Here is a 23020-nt window from a genome sequence, read left to right as displayed (position 1 = left end):
TATGATTTCAGTTGTCCTTGATGTCCTTTGTTTTAAATGTATTATTTTGTTTGATTTTTTTTTGCATTGTTGTTTGCTGTTTTCTTCTGTCTTTTCCATTTTTCTCATTAGTTCATTCTCTTGGTTGTTGGTGCATTGGGGGGTTCTTGGGGGTGGGGAATGGAATTAACTGTATTTTTTTCTCTTCCTGGGGGGGACTGTGGGAGTGGTCTCGAATGGTTGAGGGACAGCTATTGGGGAACTGTGGGGGGGGATCTTGGAGGGTTCGGGTTCACGTTTTTTGGCCTGGTGGTAGATCGGTCAACATACACTTGAGCAGGGCATTGACCCTGGATGCTTCTGTGTGACGCTCTGAATGGGAATCTGTTGGATGACTGGTATGATGTCGTTATTGAGCGGCTTCACTGCAAGTATATTGTATGTTTCGAATATTCAATAAATAAAAATAAATAAAAAAACTTACTGGAGCTTCAAGGCCGGTTCATCTTGCACTCCGGCACTTCTTCCCAGTGGTGAGAGGACAACATCTCATATTCCTCTCAGTGCTGAGAGGACAACATCTCATATTCCTCTCAGTGCTCAGAGGACAACATCTCATACTCCTCTCAGTGCTGAGAGGACAACATCTCATACTCCTCTCAGTGCTGAGAGGACAACATCTCATATTCCTCTCAGTGCTGAGAGGACAACATCTCATATTCCTCCCAGCGCTGAGAGGACAACATCTCATATTCCTCCCAGCGCTGAGAGGACAACATCTCATATTCCTCCCAGCGCTGAGAGGACAACATCTCATATTCCTCCCAGCGCTGAGAGGACAACATCTCATATTGCTCTCAGTGCTGACAGGACAACATGACACGGACAGACGACACAAACGTGGTTGAACACAACCACTGCCAGGGCGGACTGATGACACGGCTCTCTCAATGGCCATTGCATCAGGTAGAATGGGAGCTACTGCTTTGGGCAAACAGACACCTTACATCCCTCAGAGCAATATACCTGCCGGGGCTGAAGAATCAGGCAGCAGATCTTCTCTCCAGAGGAGGCCCTCTTCCTCCAGACTGGAGGATACAGCCCACGGTAGTGGAGATGATCTGGGCGTGATTCGGAACGGCCATCATCGATCTGTTTGCATCATGAGACTCAACCAATTGTCGTATGTGGTTCTCCATAAAGGGTCCAGCAGGCCCACATCGGGGGGTCGATGCCCTATCACTCAGATGGCCCAACGGGAGGCTGCTGTAGGCGTTTCCACCAATTCCGTTGATCCACTCAGGACTTTAGGAAGATCACGCTAGAGACAGAGACAGAGAGAGAGAGAGAGAGAGAGAGCATCAGTTCTACTTGTTGCTCCACGTTGGCCACAGCATCACTTGTTGTCAGACCTTTTACAGCGAACAACCTCCCAACCATGGGAACTCCCTCATCGAAACGGATCTCCTGTCACAACGATTTGTGACAGGTTTGTGACAGCTTACCGATCATTGCACCTGTACACAGCCCATCTGTAAATAGCACACCTCATCCTCATATTGTTATTTTCTTTTTTTGCTCCTTTATACCCCAGTATCTCTACTTGCACATTCATCTTCTGCACATCTATCACTTCAGTGTAACTTCATTGGGATAGGGGGCAGTATTTTCACATCCGTATGAAAAGCGTGCCCAAAGTAAACTGCCTGTTTCTCAGGCCCAGAAGCTAAGATATGCATATAATTGGTAGATTTATATTGAGAAACTTTAGAGTGTTTTCTAACTGTTAAAATTATGTCTGTGAGTATAACAGGACTTATTTGGCAGGTGAAACCCAGAGGACAAACCATCCAGGAGTTTAATTTTCTGTTGCTGCAGGGAAGTCCTCCAGGAGCTGATGGCTGCAGGGAAGTCCTCCAGGAGCTGATGGCTGCAGGGAAGTCCTCCAGGAGCTGATGGCTGCAGGGAAGTCCTCCAGGAGCTGGTGGCTGCAGGGAAGTCCTCCAGGAGCTGGTGGCTGCAGGGAAGTCCTCCAGGAGCTGGAGACTGCAGGGAAGTCCTCCAGGAGCTGATGGCTGCAGGGAAGTCCTTATCTACATTGAAAGTATACATGGCAGCCATCTCTTTGGGTAATGACCAGATTACAGCTGCGTCACATCCTCTAGAATCGCTATTAGTAACGGTCGTCGTAGTGAATGGACCAAGGCGCAGCAGTTACGTGAATGCTCATGTTAATTTTACAAAATCCGTTATGGGATGCTTATTATGGGGAGCGTGTGGTGAAGAGAGCGCCGGTGTATGCGGAAGTGCGCACGATCTCGCCCATGTGCACGTACAGTCCGGTGCGAGTGATCCCAGCCCCTCGCAAGTGCTGTGCTAGAGTGGGCATCCAACCTGGTAGGAGGATGCCTGCGCAGCGCATCTGGCCACCAGTGCGCCTCCTAGGCCCAGGCTATCCTACGCCTGCTCTACGCACGGCATCCATCAGGCCTCTGCACAGCCCAGTTCGCCAGGTGCCAGCACTCCGCTCGTACAGGGCTACTATGACCATCCAGCCCGGACGGGTTGTGCAGGAGGTGCGCTCCAGACCTCCAGTGCTTACCCATGGTCCAGTGTATCCTGTTCCCGCTCCACGCACTAGCCCTGAGGTGCGTGTTTCCAGTCTGGCACATCTAAAGCCAGCACCACGCACCAGGCTTCCAGTGCGTCAGCCCAGTCCAACTTGTCCTGTTCCTGCTCCTCGCACTAGCCTTGGGGTGCGTGTCTCCAGTCTGGTATCTCCACTACCAGCCCCACGCATCAGGCTTTCAGTGCGCAGTCCCCGTCCAGAGCTTCCGACGACAGTACCCCGTCCAGAACTTCCGACGACAGTGCCCCATCCAGAGCTTCCGACGACAGTGCCCCGTCCAGTGTGTCCGGCGACAGTGCCCCGTCTAGAGATGGCCCAAAGTCCGGAACCAAGAGAGACGGCCCACAGTGCGGAACCGAGTGAGACGGCCCACAGTCCGGAACCGAGTGAGACGGCCCACAGTCCGAAACCGAGTGAGACGGCCCACAGTCCGGAACCGAGTGAGATGGCCTACAGTCCGAAACCGACGCAGCGAGAGTAGACCTACAGTCCGGAACCGACGCAGCGAGAGTCACCCGACAGTCCAGAATCGGCGCATCCAGAGTCGCCCTTCAGCCCGAGGTCTCCAGCGATGCGCATCAGCCTGAGGTCTCCAGCAACGCACATCAGCCCGAGGTCTTCAGCGATGCGCCATAGCACAGAGACTTCGGGAGGGGTAACATTAAATATGTATTCAGCGGGGGTGGACAGGTTAGGTGGGGGACTTAGGCCAGAGCCTGAGCCACCTCCACAGTAGGAGGATTGGGGACGGGGGGTGTAGCACGGGAACCGTCGGTGACGGCAGCCACCCTCCCTTCCCTCCCTTTATTTGGGGGGTTTATTTTGTGTTAATTTTTTTTGTGTGAGGTGCATCCGGGGTCCGCACCTTTGGGGGGGGGGGGGGGGGGGTACTGTCACGTTCTGACCAGTAAGGGGTTATCTGTTATTGTAGTTTGGTCAGGACGTGGCAGGGGGGTATTTGTTTTATGTGGTTAGGCGTGTGTGTTTTTGTAGAGGGGTGTTTGATTTATGTATTCCGGGGTTTTGGTCTATGTTCTAGTCTAGTCTTTTAGGTTCTATGTTTAGTTTATTGATTTGGCCTTCAATTGGAGGCAACTGTTCCTCATTGCCTCTGATTGAAGGTCCTATATAGAAGAGGTGTGTTTTGTTTGGGTTTTATGGGAAGTTGTTCTTTGCATAGCTGTGTGTTGCCTGCAAGACTGTTTGTCGTCCGTTCATTGTTTTTGTGTTTTATTTTGTAAAATAAACATGAGCATTCACGTACCTGCTGCGCCTTGGTCCATTCACTACGACGACCGTTACAAATAGTGATTCTAGAGGATGTGACGCAGCAGTAATCTGGTCATGACCAGTAGAGATGGCTGCCATGTATACTTTCAATGTAGATAAGGACTTCCCTGCAGCCATCAGCTCCTGGAGGACTTTCCTGCAGCAAAAGAAAATTAAACTCCTGGATGGTTTGTCCTCGGGGTTTCACCTGCCAAATAAGTCATGTTATACTCACAGACATAATTTTAACAGTTTGAGAAACTTTAGAGTGTTTTCTATCTATATCTACCAATTATATGCATATCTTAGCTTCTGGGCCTGAGAAACAGGCAGTTTACTTTGGGCACGCTTTTCATCCGGATGTGGAAATACTGCCCCCTATCCCAATGAAGTTACACTGAAGTGATAGATGTGCAGAAGATGAATGTGCAAGTAGAGATACTGGGGTACAAAGGAGCAAAAAAAGAAAATAACAATATGAGGATGAGGTGTGCTATTTACAGATGGGCTGTGTACAGGTGCAATGATCGGTAAGCTGTCACAAACTTGTCACAAATCGTTGTGACAGGAGGTCCGTTTCGATGAGGGAGTTCCCATGGTTGGGAGGTTGTTCGCTGTACAAGGTCTGAAAACAAGTGATGCTGTGGCCAACGTGGAGCAACAAGTAGAACTGATGCTCTCTCTCTCTGTCTCTAGCGTGATCTTCCTAAAGTCCTGAGTGGATCAACGGAATTGGTGGAAACGCCTACAGCAGCCTCCCGTTGGGCCATCTGAGTGATAGGGCATCGACCCCCCGATGTGGGCCTGCTGGACCCTTTATGGAGAACCACATACGAAAATTGGTTGAGTCTCGCGATGCAAACAGATCGACGATGGCCGTTCCGAATCACGCCCAGATCATCTCCACTACCGTGGGCTGTATCCTCCAGTCTGAAGGAAGAGGGCCTCCTCTGGAGAGAAGATCTGCTGCCTGATTCTTCAACCCCGGCAGGTATATTGCTCTGAGGGATGTAAGGTGTCTGTTTGCCCAAAGCAGTAGCTCCCATTCTACCTGATGCAATGGCCATTGAGAGAGCCGTGTCATCAGTCCGCCCTGGCAGTGGTTGTGTTCAACCACGTTTGTGTCGTCTGTCCGTGTCATGTTGTCCTCTCAGCACTGAGAGGAATATGAGATGTTGTCCTCTCAGCACTGAGAGGAATATGAGATGTTGTCCTCTCAGCACTGGGAGGAATATGAGATGTTGTCCTCTCAGCACTGGGAGGAATATGAGATGTTGTCCTCTCACCACTGGGAAGAAGTGCCAGAGTGCAAGATGAACCGGCCTTGAAGCTCCAGTAAGTTTTTTATTTATTTTTATTTATTGAATATTCGAAACATACAATATACTTGCAGTGAAGCCGCTCAATAACGACATCATACCAGTCATTCAACAGATTCCCATTCAGAGCGTCAAACAGAAGCATCCAGGGTCAATGCCCTGCTCAAGGGCATGTTGACCGATCTACCACCAGGCCAAAAAACGTGAACCCGAACCCTCCAAGATCCCCCCACAGTTCCCCAATAGCTGTCCCTCAACCATTCTAGACCACTCCCACAGTCCCCCCCCAGGAAGAGAAAAAAATACAGTTAATTCCATTCCCCACCCCCAAGAACCCCCCAATGCACCAACAACCAAGAGAATGAACTAATGAGATAAAAGGAAAAGACAGAAGAAAACAGCAAACAACAATGCAAATAAAAAATCTAACAAAAGAATAAATTTAAACAAAGGACATCAAGGACAACTGAAATCATAACAGCAATGCCAACTGTATATGTTTGTGTGCCTGTCTGGCACAATTACATGTATGTGTGTGTTCTTGTATGTGTTTGTTTGAATGAGAGTTTGTGTATATGCATGTTGTGGCAAACCTCTTCAAAGTTAGGAGCATTTGTCACAAATTAAGTGGGAAACTGTCACCAAAGTCAGCCCAGAATGAAAGTTCTTTCGAACATGACAGTACCTGTGTGTTTGTTTCGCTGTCCTGGTCCACCCAGGCCTCAGGTAAGGTCAAGGATAGCAGGGTTCGGTACACAAATCTGGTTCTCGGTAGGTCCAGGTCTAAACGCCAACAGGTAAGTCCAAAACAGTCCAGCTCGTACACGGTAAATCCAGCCAATGTAGATTGTCTCTTTCTCTATGGTTCATAGATCCTTCCCGCCCTCTCTCTCTCTTCCTGGTTTTTCTTGACCTTTTATCTGTGGGTCGGCTCCACCTTCTGAGGGTTCCCCTTGCCTCTGGGAATTGTAGTTTTGGCAGTCGGCCATTTTGTGATCTGTAGTTCTGATCGGGGTGGCCATTTTAGTGATCGGGCAGAGCCCGTTTATTAGTTCTGCCCTCACATATCTGCCATTTATCACTCGACCCCCTTCTTTGCCACAATGTGTACAAACACCTGCACGGCATCAGCCTCAGGCAAACCGGCATTAGTTGTAAAAACACTGCCACTTAGTGTCACTACCACATATCTACAACACATTAAGTGTGAGTCCTCAGGTCACTACTCTACTACCACATATCTACAACACATTAAGTGTGTGCCCTCAGGCCCCTACTCCAATACCACATATCTACAATTCTGTGTTCTGTTAGACAGGTAACTCTTTATCCACAATATAGCAGGGGGTGTAAAGCCATAACACTTACATTTCTCCAGCAGCAAACTATGATCGATAATGTCAAAAGCCACACTGAACAGCCTCCACAATCTTCTAGGACTCTTACTAGAACTGGCCGCCTGGCCAAACTGAGCAATCAGGGGAGAAGGGCATTGGTCAGGGAGGTGACCAAGATCCCGATGGGCACTCTGACAGAGCTCCAGAGTTCCTCTGTGGAGATGGAAGAACCTTCCAGAAGGACAACCATCTCCGCAGCACTCCACCAATCAGGCCTTTGTGATAGAGTGGCCAGACGGAAGCCACTCCTCAGTAAAAGGCACATGACAGCTCGTTTTGGAGTTTGCCAAAAGGCACCTAAAGGACTTTCAGACCATGAGAAACAAGATTCTCTGGTCTGATGAAACCAAGATTGAACTCTTTGGCCTGAATGTCAAGCGTTACATCTGGAGGAAACCTGGTATCATCCCTACGGTGAAGCATGGTGGTGGCAGCATCATGCTGTGGGGATGTTTTTCAGCAGCAGGGACTGGAAGACTAGTCAGGATCGAGGGAAAGATGAACAGAGCAAAGTACAGAGAGATCCTTGATGAAAACCTGCTCCAGAGCGCTCAGACTGGGTCGAAGGTTCACCTTCCAACAGGACAACAACCCTAAGCACACAGCCAAGACAAAGTAGGAGTGGCTTCAGGACAAGTCTCTGAATGTCCTTGAGTGGCCCAGCAAGACCCCAGACTTGAACACGATCTAACATCTCTGGAGAGACCTGAAAATATTTGTGCAGCAATGCTCCCCATCCAACCTGACAGAGCTTGAGAGGATCTGCAGAGAAGAATGGGAGAAACTGTGCCAAGCTTGTAGCGTTATACCCAAGAAAAATCGAGGATTTAATCGCTGCCAAAGGTGCTTCAACAAAGTAAAGGGTCTGAATACTTATGTAAATGTGATATTTCCGGTTTTTTTCATATACGTGATGTAGATGTATATAATGAAAGTCCACTAATGGCATTCCACACTTTATTAATATTCAGACCAAAATATGTTTCATTAATCAATTCCTTTTAACAATCAGCACCTGTGTTTTCTCTGATATGGTGGAATAATGCTGATGGGAACATTCATGAGGTAGTGTTTTAATATTACTGATGGGAACATTCATGAGGTAGTGTTTTAGTAATACTGATGGGAACAGCCATGATGTAGTGAATGTTTTAATAATACTGATGGGAACATTCATGAGGTAGTGAGTATTTTAATAATACTGATGGGAACATTCATGAGGTAGTGAGTGTTTTAATAATACTGATGGGAACATTCATGAGGTAGTGAGTGTTTTAATAATACTGATGGGAACATTCATGAGGTAGTGTTTTAGTAATACTGATGGGAACAGCTATGATGTAGTGAATGTTTTAATAATACTGATGGGAACATTCATGAGGTAGTGAGTGTTTTAATAATACTGATGGGAACATTCATGAGGTAGTGAGTGTTTTAATAATACTGATGGGAACATTCATGAGGTAGTGAGTGTTTTAATAATTCTGATGGGAACATTCATGAGGTAGTGAGTGTTTTAATAATACTGATGGGAACATTCATGAGGTAGTGTTTTAGTAATACTGATGGGAACAGCCATGATGTAGTGAATGTTTTAATAATACTGATGGGAACAGACATGAGGTAGTGAGTGTTTTAATAATACTGATGGGAACATTCATGAGGTAGTGAGTGTTTTAATAATACTGATGGGAACATTCATGAGGTACTGAGTGTTTTAATAATACTGATGGGAACATTCATGAGGTAGTGATGTTTTAATAATACTGATGGGAACATTCATGAGGTAGTGAGTGTTTTAATAATACTGATGGGAACATTCATGAGGTAGTGAGTGTTTTAATAATACTGACGGGAACATTCATGATGATGTGAATGTTTTAAAAATACTGATGGGAACATTCATGAGGTAGTGAGTGTTTTAATAATACTGATGGGAACATTCATGAGGTAGTGAGTGTTTTAATAATACTGATGGGAACATTCATGAGGTTGTGAGTTCTTCATGTCAACAACTTATCAATGTTCTAAGAACGTCATCACATTTTCATACTCATTTAGCTTGATGACTAGTACACAAATTAACTCAATGTAACACAGACAAAATTCAAGATGTTTCAAGGTTAGAATGAAGAAATGCACATTCTATTCATCTATTTAATCATTTACATTTAAAAAATATATCCAAAACATTTAATGAACATCAAAGGGTTTATACTTGTATCCAAAAACATTTTATTTTAATTACAATTTTATTTGAATCACAATCAACTCATTGCCCTTGTGGTTAGTGTCCTCCCTGAGATTGGAAGGTTGGTAGTTGGTTCCCCGCCTGAGTCATACCAAAGACTTTAAAAATGGGGACCAGGTGCGTCTGCTTGGCACTCAGCTTTAAGAAAATAGATTGGGGCTAAGCGTCCTGTCCACGGGGACTTGTACATTAAGCTGTCTTATGCTACAGAAAGGTTCACACTAGGCAAGGCCAAGGTAACTTACTTACTTTTATCCAGGCAAAGTTCATAAAGATGCACATTTTATAAATGTAAAACAGGGCAAATCTTTTGAAAAACATTCTCTTATATAAACAAGAAATGTAAACACTATTTCAGTCAAAAACGTGTCAGAACACAGCCTCTCTATTTTCTCATGTGATTGCAGGTCCTCTGACTGGGAAAATGTCTCTCCACAATTAGAACAGTGGTATGTCTTCTCCTCCTGTGTATTTATATGTCTTTTTCATGGTCTTTCAGGTTCCATAAGAACCTAAAAGACTAGACTGGAACATAGAAAATACACTAACATAGACCAAAACCCCGGAATACATAAATCAAACACCCCTCTACATAAACACACACCCGAACCACATAAAACAAATACCCCCCTGCCACGTCCTGACCAAACTACAATAACAGATAACCCCTTACTGGTCAGAACGTGACACTATTCATGAAAGGTGCCCGCAGGCTACAGCCTACAGGCTACAGCCTTCAGGCTACAGCCTACAGCCTACAGCCTACAGCCTTCAGGCTACAGCCTACAGCCTACAGGCTACAGCCTACAGCCTACAGCCTACAGGCTACAGCCTACAGGCTAGCTTTGCTAGGTCTTTCTTTGCTGCACCTCACCCTGTTACCAGACAGTAATCAAGACGGGACCGGACCACAGCCTGAACAACTAGTACAGTTGATTTTGCTGTGTCATAAACACAGGACATCTTTTTATAACAGACATACCCCCTCCCCATCTTCACAACAACTCTGTCAATATGACATCAACATGATAACTATTATGAGTCCTGTGGGAACAGGGTCCAAGGGACAGGTAGTTGACCTCATATTATGGATCATTTCAGAGACAGAAGTTGGGGTTGTCAATGTGAATGTGGTGGTTGAACTAATTTCTTTACAACAGAAATTATTATTCTGGGGTCCCCCTCACCATTTGCAGTGAGATTAGTATAACTTGCGTGCAGTGCCTCTTTTGTATGCAGTCTGGTGATATGCTTTAAATTGATACTCATTACAAATCTGCACTAATCAATCAACACAAGCTTTCCTTTGGACATCTCCTAATAATATACAAAAACACCATATAGGTGCAGTGTAGTGTGTTGTTGTACAGGGTCAGTCATAGTAGTATGATAGGTGCAGTGTAATGTGTTGTTGTACAGGATCAGTCATAGTAGTATGATAGGTGCAGTGTAATGTGCTGTTGTACAGGGTCAGTTATAGTAGTATGATAGGTGCAGTGTAATGTGTTGTTGTACAGGGTCAGTCATAGTAGTATGATAGGTGCAGTGTAATGTGTTGTTTTACAGGATCAGTCATAGTAGTATGATAGGTGCAGTGTAATGTGTTGTTGTACAGGGTCAGTCATAGTAGTATGATAGGTGAAGTGTAATGTGTTGTTGTACAGGGTCAGTCATAGTAGTATGATAGGTGCAGTGTAATGTGTTGATTTACGGGGTCAGTCATAGTAGTATGATAGGTGCAGTGTAATGTGTTGTTGTACAGGGTCAGTCATAGTAGTATGATAGGTGCAGTGTAATGTGTTGTTGTACAGGGTCAGTCATAGTAGTATGATAGGTGAAGTGTAATGTGTTGTTGTACAGGGTCAGTCATAGTAGTATGATAGGTGCAGTGTAATGTGTTGTTGTACAGGGTCAGTCATAGTAGTATGATAGGTGCAGTGTAATGTGTTGTTGTACAGGATCAGTCATAGTAGTATGATAGGTGCAGTGTAATGTGTTGTTGTACAGGATCAGTCATAGTAGTATGACAGGTGCAGTGTAATGTGTTGATGTACAGGATCAGTCATAGTAGTATGATAGGTGCAGTGTAATGTGTTGTTTTACGGGGTCAGTCATAGTAGTATGATAGGTGCAGTGTAATGTGTTGTTGTACAGGATCAGTCATAGTAGTATGATAGGTGCAGTGTAATGTGTTGATTTACGGGGTCAGTCATAGTAGTATGATAGGTGCAGTGTAATGTGTTGTTGTACAGGATCAGTCATAGTAGTATGATAGGTGCAGTGTAATGTGTTGTTGTACAGGGTCAGTCATAGTAGTATGAAAGGTGCAGTGTAATGTGTTGTTTTACAGGGTCAGCCACAGTAGTATGATAGGTGCAGTGTAATGTGTTGTTTTACAGGGTCAGTCATAGTAGTATGATAGGTGAAGTGTAATGTGTTGTTGTACAGGATCAGTCATAGTAGTATGATAGGTGCAGTGTAATGTGCTGTTGTACAGGGTCAGTCATAGTAGTATGATAGGTGCAGTGTAATGTGTTGTTGTACAGGGTCAGTCATAGTAGTATGATAGGTGCAGTGTAATGTGTTGTTTTACAGGATCAGTCATAGTAGTATGATAGGTGCAGTGTAATGTGTTGTTGTACAGGGTCAGTCATAGTAGTATGATAGGTGAAGTGTAATGTGTTGTTGTACAGGGTCAGTCATAGTAGTATGATAGGTGCAGTGTAATGTGTTGATTTACGGGGTCAGTCATAGTAGTATGATAGGTGAAGTGTAATGTGTTGTTGTACAGGATCAGTCATAGTAGTATGATAGGTGCAGTGTAATGTGTTGATTTACGGGGTCAGTCATAGTAGTATGATAGGTGCAGTGTAATGTGTTGTTGTACAGGATCAGTCATAGTAGTATGATAGGTGCAGTGTAATGTGTTGTTGTACAGGGTCAGTCATAGTAGTATGAAAGGTGCAGTGTAATGTGTTGTTTTACAGGGTCAGCCACAGTAGTATGATAGGTGCAGTGTAATGTGTTGTTTTACAGGGTCAGTCATAGTAGTATGATAGGTGAAGTGTAATGTGTTGTTGTACAGGATCAGTCATAGTAGTATGATAGGTGCAGTGTAATGTGTTGTTTTACAGGGTCAGTCATAGTAGTATGATAGGTGCAGTGTAATGTGTTGTTGTACAGGGTCAGTCATAGTAGTATGATAGGTGCAGTGTAATGTGTTGTTTTACAGGGTCAGCCACAGTAGTACAGCGTCCCTGGAGCAAATTAGTGTTAAGTGCCTTGCTCAAGGACACATCAACAAATCTTTCAGATGTTTTCCTGTTCAGCTCTGGTATTGAAACCGCTCTAATCGTTAGGCTACTTGCCGCCCATTATTTTATTATTATGTGATGAAAGAAATGAAAAATATGAGCTTTTTTGTCTGGAAATAAAACAAACATTGATCTCAACTGCGTTTCCCACTCCAGTCAGCTGACGGCGATGTGTGCGTCTTTCAGGCGACGCTGCCTGTGTGACGTATAATCTAGTGGACGGGACGTTTCTTCAACAACAACAGCTAGTCAGACACCTCACTACCTTTATAGACAAAAATCGTTGTATAGTTGCATCTGTGTTTTAAAAATACGTATGTCTAATAGCTAGCTAGTTTCCCCATTTCATTTCATATATACGTTGTTAGTTAGCTGGCTTGATAAATTAGCCTATTACTTGGCTAACGAACGCCAGCTAGCTAGCTAACATCTCCGACCATGAGCTCACTAAGCTACTCTCCTCCTGCTAAAGAAGAGGAGGCCTGCTGGACGGAGAAAGAAACTCTCGTTGAAGAGGAGGAGGAAGAGGAGGCTGTTACAATACAACAACAAGTAGAGGGTGAGGCTGTTACAGTGAAAGAAGAAGAGAAAGACGTTTCAGTGAAAGAAGAGGAAGACGCGTTCAGAGTGAAAGAGGATGAGGATGATGTTACAGTTAAAGAAGAGGAGGAAGAGACTGCGGATGATGCAGTTTTTGGAGTGAAAGAGGAGGAGGGGGAGATGACTGTCACATTGAAAGAGGAGGAGGAGACAGGAGATCTGATTAAGACCAGTAAGTACTGTCTTAAAATGCGTGGTTTTAAAGCGAAGTTCGACTGAATGTTTATGCTTGAATATGTTGTTTAATGTAGGAATTGATAAAACTAAGATGTGTATACCACCAAAGAGCGGGTCACCAACAACACGTTAACAATGGATTTACACGCAAAATCCCATCTTTAATGTCTCACAGAATGGACTTGCTCTTATCATGACTCAAATGACGTTGCATTACACTGGAGGCGCGATTCCATGCCAACGTGGGCCGATAATATTTTTCGTATCTCAGAATATATTGTTTTGTCAATTCTCTCATAGAAACCTCATTGGAGGAAGTATGTTCGATATGTTTTTTACATTTGTAACACAAACCATGTTTGAGAAAACCATGATAAAAGGGCATTTATAGGACCTTTTAGACCTGTACATGCCTCCTGTCAGACCCCGTGACCTCTGACCCTTACATGATACAGACATCATCTAGTCATTATACTGTCAGACCCCATGACCTCTGAACCCTACATGATACAGACATCATCTACTCATTATACTGTCAGACCCCATGACCTCTGAACCCTACATGATACAGACATCATCTAGTCATTATACTGTCAGACCCCGTGACCTCTGACCCCTACATGATACAGACATCTAGTCATTATACTGTCAGACCCCGTGACCTCTGACCCCTACATGATACAGACATCTAGTCATTATACTGTCAGACCCCATGACCTCTGACCCCTACATGATACAGACAACATCTAGTCATTATACTGTCAGACCCCATGACCTCTGACCCCTACATGATACAGCCATCTAGTCATTATACTGTCAGACCCCATGACCTCTGACCCCTACATGATACAGACAACATCTAGTCATTATACTGTCAGACCTATGATCTGTGAACATGATACAGACAACATGTAGTCATTATACTGTCAGACCTATGAAATGTGAACATGATACAGACAACATGTAGTCATTATACTGTCAGACCCCATGACCACTGACCCCTACATGATACAGACAACATCTAGTCATTATACTGTCAGACCCCATGACCTCTGACCCCTACATGATACAGACAACATCTAGTCATTATACTGTCAGACCTATGATCTGTGAACATGATACAGACAACATGTAGTCATTATACTGTCAGACCTATGATCTGTGAACATGATACAGACAACATCTAGTCATTATACTGTCAGACCCCATGACCTCTGACCCCTACATGATACAGACAACATTTAGTCATTATACTGTCAGACCTATGATCTGTGAACATGATACAGACATCATCTTGTTGTCATTATACTTCTTACATTGTGCTCTAATATATAGAGTCTAGATTATTTTGGAGTCATTATGTTCCTTATAGTGTGCTCTAATATATAGAGTCTAGATTATCTTGGAGTCATTATGTTCCTTATAGTGTGCTCTAATATATAGAGTCTAGATTATCTTGGAGTCATTATGTTCCTTATAGTGTGCTCTAATATATAGAGTCTAGATTATCTTGAAGTCATTATGTTCCTTATAGTGTGCTCTAATATATAGAGTCTAGATTATCTTGGAGTCATTATGTTCCTTATAGTGTGCTCTAATATATAGAGTCTAGATTATCTTGGAGTCATTATGTTCCTTATAGTGTGCTCTAATATATAGAGTCTAGATTATCTTGGAGTCATTATGTTCCTTATAGTGTGCTCTAATATATAGAGTCTAGATTATGAGATGTATTTTTATATATTAATATCTCAAAAGTAGCCTTTCTGTTCCAGCTCATTTTTAGACATATCATTTGTAATGATATAGCCTACTCTTCAAACAATTCACACGGACTCTAGGTACTTTTTAATGATATGACCCGTTTTATAAGTAGAAATGGACAACTTTTATTTTTTGGCATCTTTTAATGAGGTCTCAGTTTAATACGTTCTGGTTGTAGCCTAGCCCTGTTGTAGATATAGAGGATGTAGCCTAGCCCTGTTGTAGATGTAGAGGATGTAGCCTAGCCCTGTTGTAGATATAGAGGATGTAGCCTAGCCCTGTTGTAGATATAGAGGATGTAGCCTAGCCCTGTTGTAGATATAGAGGATGTAGCCTTGCCCTGTTGTAGATATAGAGGATGTAGCCTAGCCCTGTTGTAGATATAGAGGATGTAGCCTAGCCCTGTTGTAGATATAGAGGACGTAGCCTAGCCCTGTTGTAGATATAGAGGATGTAGCCTAGCCCTGTTGTAGATATAGAGGATGTAGCCTAGCCCTGTTGTAGATATAGAGGATGTAGCCTTGCCCTGTTGTAGATATAGAGGATGTAGCCTAGCCCTGTTGTAGATATAGAGGATGTAGCCTAGCCCTGTTGTAGATATAGAGGACGTAGCCTAGCCCTGTTGTAGATATAGAGGATGTAGCCTAGCCCTGTTGTAGATATAGAGGATGTAGCCTAGCCCTGTTGTAGATGTAGAGGATGTAGCCTAGCCCTGTTGTAGATGTAGAGGATGTAGCCTAGCCCTGTTGTAGATGTAGAGGATGTAGCCTAGCCCTGTTGTAGATGTAGAGGATGTAGCCTAGCCCTGTTGTAGATGTAGAGGATGTAGCCTAGCCCTGTTGTAAATATAGAGGATGTAGCCTAGCCCTGTTGTAGATATAGAGGATGTAGCCTAGCCCTGTTGTAGATATAGAGGATAAATCCATTTCAATTCAATCACTTTTTTGACATCATCCCTTTTGAGTGTCCATAGAGTATCCATAGAGTGTCCATAGATGTTTGCCCATGGAAGAAGTGGTCAGAAAGTGACTTTGTGGACCTGAATGGCAAAACATTCAGGAGATGTGGGGGCGGCAGGTAGCGGCAGGCAGCCTAGTGGTTAGAGCGTTGGACTCGTAACCAAAAGGTTGCAAGATCGAATCCCCGAGCTGACAAGGTGAAAATCTGTCATTCTGCCCCTGAACAAGGTACTTAACCCACTGTTCCTAGGCCGTCATTAAAAATAAGAATTTGTTCTTAACTGACTTGCCTAGTTAAATAAAGGTTCAATTTTTAGAAACATTTTAAAGTTGACTCATTTTGTATTCCCCACCATACCATGAGACATCCATGTTTTAGTCACTGGAATAGACAAACGGTTGAGTTTGGTATCATTTAAAAGCTTACAAAAAGGGTTTTTAAAACTGTTTTATAATCCCCCCCCCCGTCCAAAAAAGAATTATTACATTTTTAACCTTTTTAATGTCAATTATCTAAAAACGTGCAAACTCCATGTTTGCACATGTTGTAGTTTAGACTCTACTTTACATCATCTGAGGTTTTTGGGTCTTGCCTGCCATCGGTTGAATACAGGGTGGGTGTCATTTCAATTATACACATAGAATTCATAGAATGGACCTGTCCTTTCAGACCAGTGGTAGAAAAAGTACCCAACTGTCATACTTGAGTAAAAGTAAAGATACCTTAATAGAAAATGACTCAAGTGAAAGTCACCGAGTAAAATACTACTTGAGTAAAAGTCTAAAAGTATTTGGTTTTAAATATACTAAAGTATCAAATGTAAATGTAATTCCTAAAATATACCTTTAAGTATAAAAAGTAAAAGTATAAATCATTTCACATTCCTTATGTTAAGCGTACCTGACCGCACAATTTTCTTGTTTTATTATTTTATGGATCTAGGGTCACACTCCAACACTCAGACGTAATTTACAAACAATGTATTTGTCAGATCAGATGCAGTAAGGATGATCAGGGATGTTTTCTTGATAAGTGTGTGAATTGGACCATTTTTCTGTCATGCTAACATTCAAAATGTAACGAGTACTTTTGGATGTCAAGGGAAAGTACTTAGGTAGTACTTAAAAGTATTTTTAGTTAAGTGCTTTGCACCTCTGCTTCAGACTACTGCAGTACATCATTGAAATTGTAATGACATTTACATTTTAACTTCTAATTACTACCACAAAGATGGCCGCCGGTCCGTCCAACCATTGAATGTCAACATAAATGGTCCTCTCTATTCTGTTTATTTTTATGATTTCAACAGGTTTCTTATGGAGGATTGACTGTATAATTTAAAACAACAGATATTCCCATTCAAGTCCAACATTCTCTGATGTGTGGACCTCCAACCATCTTTGTAGTTCGATTTGGAAGTCGAAATGTACATTTTATGACCATTTTAGTAAATTTTTCGACCAAAACGTGACACCCATGAGAACAAGATTAGATTTGGGAGCTCTACATTATTTGTTTTTAAAATCTCACCAAGTTTATGTTTAATGATGTAATGTTGTGAAAACTGACCTTGGGTTATTGAGGGATGTAGTCTAGATTAAACCTCATAGGAAGACAGTTTTATCAGGTGGAGGTTTCATTCAGGCCTCTGTTTAACAATATAATCTGTTTGTCTTTGGCAGGAGAGAGACCAGACTCTCCCTCTGACAGCAGGAAGAGTCCTTCAGGGGAACCAGACCCAGAGACGCCCAAACCAGCCAAACGACATCACTGCTCCTACTGCGGAAAGAGTTTTACTAAGATACGAAAACTAAAAGAGCATAAGAGGACACACACAGGAGAAAAGCCTTTCCAATGTTCCCAGTGTGGAAACAGTTTTAGTCAGTTAGGGAGCCTGAAAAGACATAAGAGAATACACTCTGGAGAGAAGCCTTATCACTGCTCCCACGGTGGAATGACTTTTATCTGTTTAGGGAGCCAGAAGTTACATGAGAGAATACACACAGGAGAAAAGCCCTACGACTGTTCCCACTGTGGAAAGAGTTTTAGGTGGTTAGAAGGCCTGAAAAGGCATGAGAGGACGCACACAGGAGAAAAGCCTTTCCAATGTTCCCAGTGTGGAAAAAGTTTTACTCAGTTAGGGAGCCTGAAAATACATAAGAGAATACACTCTGGAGAGAAGCCTTATCACTGCTCCCACTGTGGAATGACTTTTACCTGTTTAGGGAGCCAGAAGTCACATGAGAGAATACACACAGGAGAAAAGCCCTACGACTGTTCCCACTGTGGAAAGAGTTTTAGGTGGTTAGAAGGCCTGACAAAGCATGAGAGGATGCACACAGGAGAAAAGCCCTACCAATGCTCCCACTGTGGAAAGAGTTTTACTCAGTTAGGGAACCTGAAATCACATCAGAGGGTACATACACAGGAGGAGAAGACATACCACTGCTCTCATTGTGGAAAGACATTTTCCCAGTCAGAGGACCTGAAATCACATGAGAGAATAGAGAGGCTGTGTTCTGACTTATGTTTTTGACTGAGAATGTGTGTTTTTGTTCTTGCCAAATGAAATCATATTGTTTATATGAAATCATAAAAAAACATAGGTTTACTTTTGTGGATGTTTTTTCATCTGGAGACATGATCATGTCTAAAATCAGAATCAAATCAAAGTTTACCTTACTGTGAAATGCTTACTTACAGGCCCTAACCAACAGTGCGATTTTAAGTAAAAAATAGGTATTAGGTGAACAATAGATAAGTAAAGAAATAAAAACAACAGTAAAAAGACAGTGAAAAATAACAGTGGCGAGGCTATAACAGTAATGAGGCTACATACACACACCGGTTAGTCAGGCTGATTGAGGTAGTATGTACATGTAGATATGGTTAAAGTGACTATGCTTATATGATGAACAGAGAGTAGCAGTAGCGTAAAAGAGGGGTTGGTGGGTGGCGGGACACAATGCAGATAGTCCGGGTAGCCAATGTGCGGGGGCACCGGTTAGTCGGGCTAATTGAGGTAGTATGTACATGAACGTATAGTTAAAGTGACTATGCATATATGATAAACAGAGAGTAGCAGCAGCGTAAAAGAGGGGTTGGGGGGGGCGGGACAATGCAAATAGTCCAGGTAGCCATTTGATTACTTGTTCAGGAATCTTATGGCTTGGGGGTAAAAACTTTTGAGAAGCCTTTTGGTCCTAGACTTGGTGCTCTGGTACCGCTTGCCATGCGGTAGTAGAGAGAACATTCTATGACTGGGGTGGCTGGGGTCTTTGACAATTTTTAGGGCCTTCCTGACACCACCTGGTGTAGAGGTCCTGGATGGCAGGCAGCTTAGCCCCAGTGATGTACTGGGCCGTATGCACTACCCTCTGTAGTACCTTGCGGTCGGAGGCTGAACAGCTCATAGTAACAGGAGCCTATCTCCTGTGTCTGTAGTGTGAGGCAGCTTGATGTACAAGTTCTTCCCTTGGACAGGACTCTAGTCTATTAAGTTGCCCTTCACCAACTGCTGTTTTCAGATCTCGCAATGGGTCACGGATGTGATTCAGATCTGGGGCCTCGTTTATACAAATCTGTGCGTAAAACCAAATGCGTGGGATAATTTCCACGCAAAGCGTGAGATTTATCGACATGAACGTTTGCTTGAGAGAGAGAGGGTAAATGAAACGCACAGCCGTTACCATGTGTAAGCACAGTGCCACGTGGTGGACTGAGGGAACTTCTTGTCAAGCGTAGAATGGGGAAATATCTGTTGAGAATGTCTGTCTGACATTGTGAGAATAATAATGAAAATATTTTTAGATGTGGCGGATGAATCAGAATTAGTAGGGTAACATAGTTAATTAAGATCTTTTATTTGTATAATATGCTTATGTGAGATACATGTCATTAGAATTATCATGACCTTGGCCTGTGGGTAAGGTTTATGACCCCCCCATAAATACCTTTCTCCCTTCCCCTCTCTTTCCGACCATACTGAAGGACTGTTGAATAGCCTTTGTTGAATATAGAGAGTCTGGGAACATCAAACAAATGGGGAAAAGGAACCATATTTTGGTAATAAAACCAGCTGGAAATATGCTTTGGAACTTAATGAGTATGGATGTCAGTTCGGTTGTCATCTGAGACATTATGACTGATGACAGGACGACATAAACTGTACCTGGGAAAGTATACACCCTCTAGTTATCAGTGTCACATGGAATTGTTATGCAATTGAAATGTTTGATATTGAAATAGTTTATTAGGAGATTAAATGTAATTTTAGCTTCCAATTGAGAGAATTGGGTTTTCATAAGGAAAGTGCCCTGCTTGATCAGTGGCCCGCCCCTGTGAAGAGACAGGGGTTATAAACGATGAAACACACCCTCCTCCCCTCGCCACTATATAAGACAATGACACAATGTAACCAGTGGGTTCCACTACGTGAGGTCTGCAGCCTCTGCGTTACAAGGACACACATGTCAAGTACAGAACTAAGCCAACCTCGGCGTGAGCTTTGGTTGTGAATGGTATGAACTTTGAACTTATTCACTATTTAAGTGATACTTCCTAGCCGTTGAGTTAGCAGCGGCCGCTGTAGACGTGGGCTAGGAAAGGACGGACGACGGATCCAGTCTACCACAGACAAAGATACTACAACGTATCCACTTTAACACCATTGACATTCTTCTGAGGACAGGAAGATCTGTTGTCCAACCCGGCCAGCATCTACGACCAATCTACCGACATCATTTGTATTCTGTGTATATGTAATTCTGTGTGATTAGTTGGGTATTTAGTAAATAAATAATTAAACCCAATTTTGGATTGCTGATTCAACTTGTTAGCCAGGGTTCGTGAAGAAAACCAAGAATTTACAACTTTCATTATGAGACTGAAAATAAAATGAGGATTAATATTGACGGCTATCGATGTAAAATATTAAAGTCTTTAAGAGTTTATTCGTAAGATAACGGCTCTATAAACACTCTTCCGTGGTGTCCCGACTTTCTAGTTAATTACATTTACATGATTAGCGAATCAGGGGATATTAATTACAGAGAAAGGATTTTATAGAATAGCATGTCATATCACTTAATCCGGCATAGCCAAAGACACAACAGAATGTATCCCTTTGGACTCTGGTGTTGGCAGTTGCACTTCTCCCTCAGCTGGGGCTCAGTCACCTGGGGCCCAGAGAGGGGAGAGGTCAGGCTTGTCTTTCATATGTCCCTGGTGCTATGCAGAATATCAGAAAGGGAAGAGGACAGAATGGAACATTGTCTTCATTTTTACATTTTAGTCATTTAGCAGACGCTCTTATCCAGAGCGACTTACAGTACTGAATGCTTACATTTCATACATTTTATCTCCGTACTGGTCCCCCGTGGGTATCGAACCCACAACCCTGGCGTTGCAAACACCACGCTCTACCAACTGAGCCACCTATGGCGTGATTAATGGGGAACCAATTACTTGTCTCCACAATGTCTGTGCACAAGTCACTCCCTCCTTTGGCATTGAGGGGAGGTGTATGGCAGTGTCTGGAACCATTGTATGTCCTCTCTGATGTTGCACTTATCCTGGGATAGTGTATGACCTAGAGGCTCACTCCCCTCAGTGAGCTTGTCCAGGAGTGGGGTCAAGAGGGGCTTTACTTTAGATGGGAGTATCTAGAGTTGACAATTGATATATGCCATTGGATGAGTTGGTTTTTTTGTACTATGAAGTACCAGGAACGAGATTAGAACCTCGTCATAGGGACCAAACTGAACGATAATTTATAGCGAATGCTATCTGGCTATGGGATACTCCTCTCTCTCAAGTAAAAGTTTTTCTTTGTGAACAGTTCAATCAATAATACAGTAGAAAAATCTATATACATCTATATACAGCATGTGGTCGGGTTCGGGTTCACTCCAAGATCCCCCCACAGTTCCCCAATAGCTGTCCCTCAACCATTCGAGACCACTCCCACAGTCCCCCCCCAGGAAGAGAAAAAAAATACAGTTAATTCCATTCCCCACCCCCAAGAACCCCCCAATGCACCAACAACCAAGAGAATGAACTAATGAGATAAAAGGAAAAGACAGAAGAAAACAGCAAACAACAATGCAAAAAAAAATCTAACAAAATAATACATTTAAAACAACGGACATCAAGGACAACTGAAATCATAACAGCAATGCCAACTGTATATGTTTGTGTGCATGTCTGGCACTATTACATGTATGTGTGTGTTCTTGTATGTGTTTGTTTGAATGAGAGTTTGTGTATATGCATGTGTACAAACACCTGCACGGCATCAGCCTCAGGCAAACCGGCATTAGTTGTAAAAACACTGCCACTTAGTGTCACTACCACATATCTACAACACATTAAGTGTGAGTCCTCAGGTCACTACTCTACTACCACATATCTACAACACATTATGTGTGAGTCCTCAGGCCCCTACTCCACTACCACATATCTACAATTCTGTGTTCTGTTAGACAGGTAACTCTTTATCCACAATATAGCAGGGGGTGTAAAGCCATAACACTTACATTTCTCCAGCAGCAAACTATGATCGATAATGTCAAAAGCCACACTGAACAGCCTCCACAATCTTCTAGGACTCTTCCTAGAACTGGCCGCCTGGCCAAACTGAGCAATCAGGGGAGAAGGGCATTGGTCAGGGAGGTGACCAAGAACCCGATGGTCACTCTGACAGAGCTCCAGAGTTCCTCTGGGGAGATGGAAGAACCTTCCAGAAGGACAACCATCTCCGCAGCACTCCACCAATCAGGCCTTTATGATAGAGTGGCCAGACGGAAGCCACTCCTCAGTAAAAGGCACATGACAGCTCGTTTTGGAGTTTGCCAAAAGGCACCTAAAGGACTTTCAGACCATGAGAAACAAGATTCTCTGGTCTGATGAAACCAAGATTGAACTCTTTGGCCTGAATGTCAAGCGTTACATCTGGAGGAAACCTGGTATCATCCCTACGGTGAAGCATGGTGGTGGCAGCATCATGCTGTGGGGATGTTTTTCAGCAGCAGGGACTGGAAGACTAGTCAGGATCGAGGGAAAGATGAACAGAGCAAAGTACAGAGAGATCCTTGATGAAAACCTGCTCCAGAGCGCTCAGACTGGGTCGAAGGTTCACCTTCCAACAGGACAACAACCCTAAGCACACAGCCAAGACAAAGTAGGAGTGGCTTCAGGACAAGTCTCTGAATGTCCTTGAGTGGCCCAGCAAGACCCCAGACTTGAACACGATCTAACATCTCTGGAGACACCTGAAAATATCTGTGCAGCAATGCTCCCCATCCAACCTGACAGAGCTTGAGAGGATCTGCAGAGAAGAATGGGAGAAACTGTGCCAAGCT

General features: G+C 43.4%; 1 protein-coding gene across 1 annotated transcript; it reads left to right on the top strand.

The window, feature by feature from the left end:
- The first annotated feature begins 12371 nt into the window (after positions 1–12371).
- On the top strand, positions 12372–20470 carry LOC123732456 (uncharacterized). Its single transcript, XM_045711607.2, has 2 exons — positions 12372–12930; positions 17342–20470. The coding sequence occupies exons 1-2, from the start codon at positions 12597–12599 to the stop codon at positions 18193–18195; spliced, it is 1188 nt and encodes a 395-aa protein (XP_045567563.2). The 5' UTR covers positions 12372–12596; the 3' UTR covers positions 18196–20470.
- Positions 20471–23020: the final 2550 nt, after the last annotated feature.

Source organism: Salmo salar, chromosome 02 (genome assembly GCF_965601325.2).
Source record: "Salmo salar chromosome 02, fSalSal1, whole genome shotgun sequence".
NCBI classification, from domain to species: domain Eukaryota; kingdom Metazoa; phylum Chordata; class Actinopteri; order Salmoniformes; family Salmonidae; genus Salmo; species Salmo salar.
Note: the sequence above shows the minus strand (reverse complement) of the source record. Positions and strands in the feature narration are given on the sequence as shown.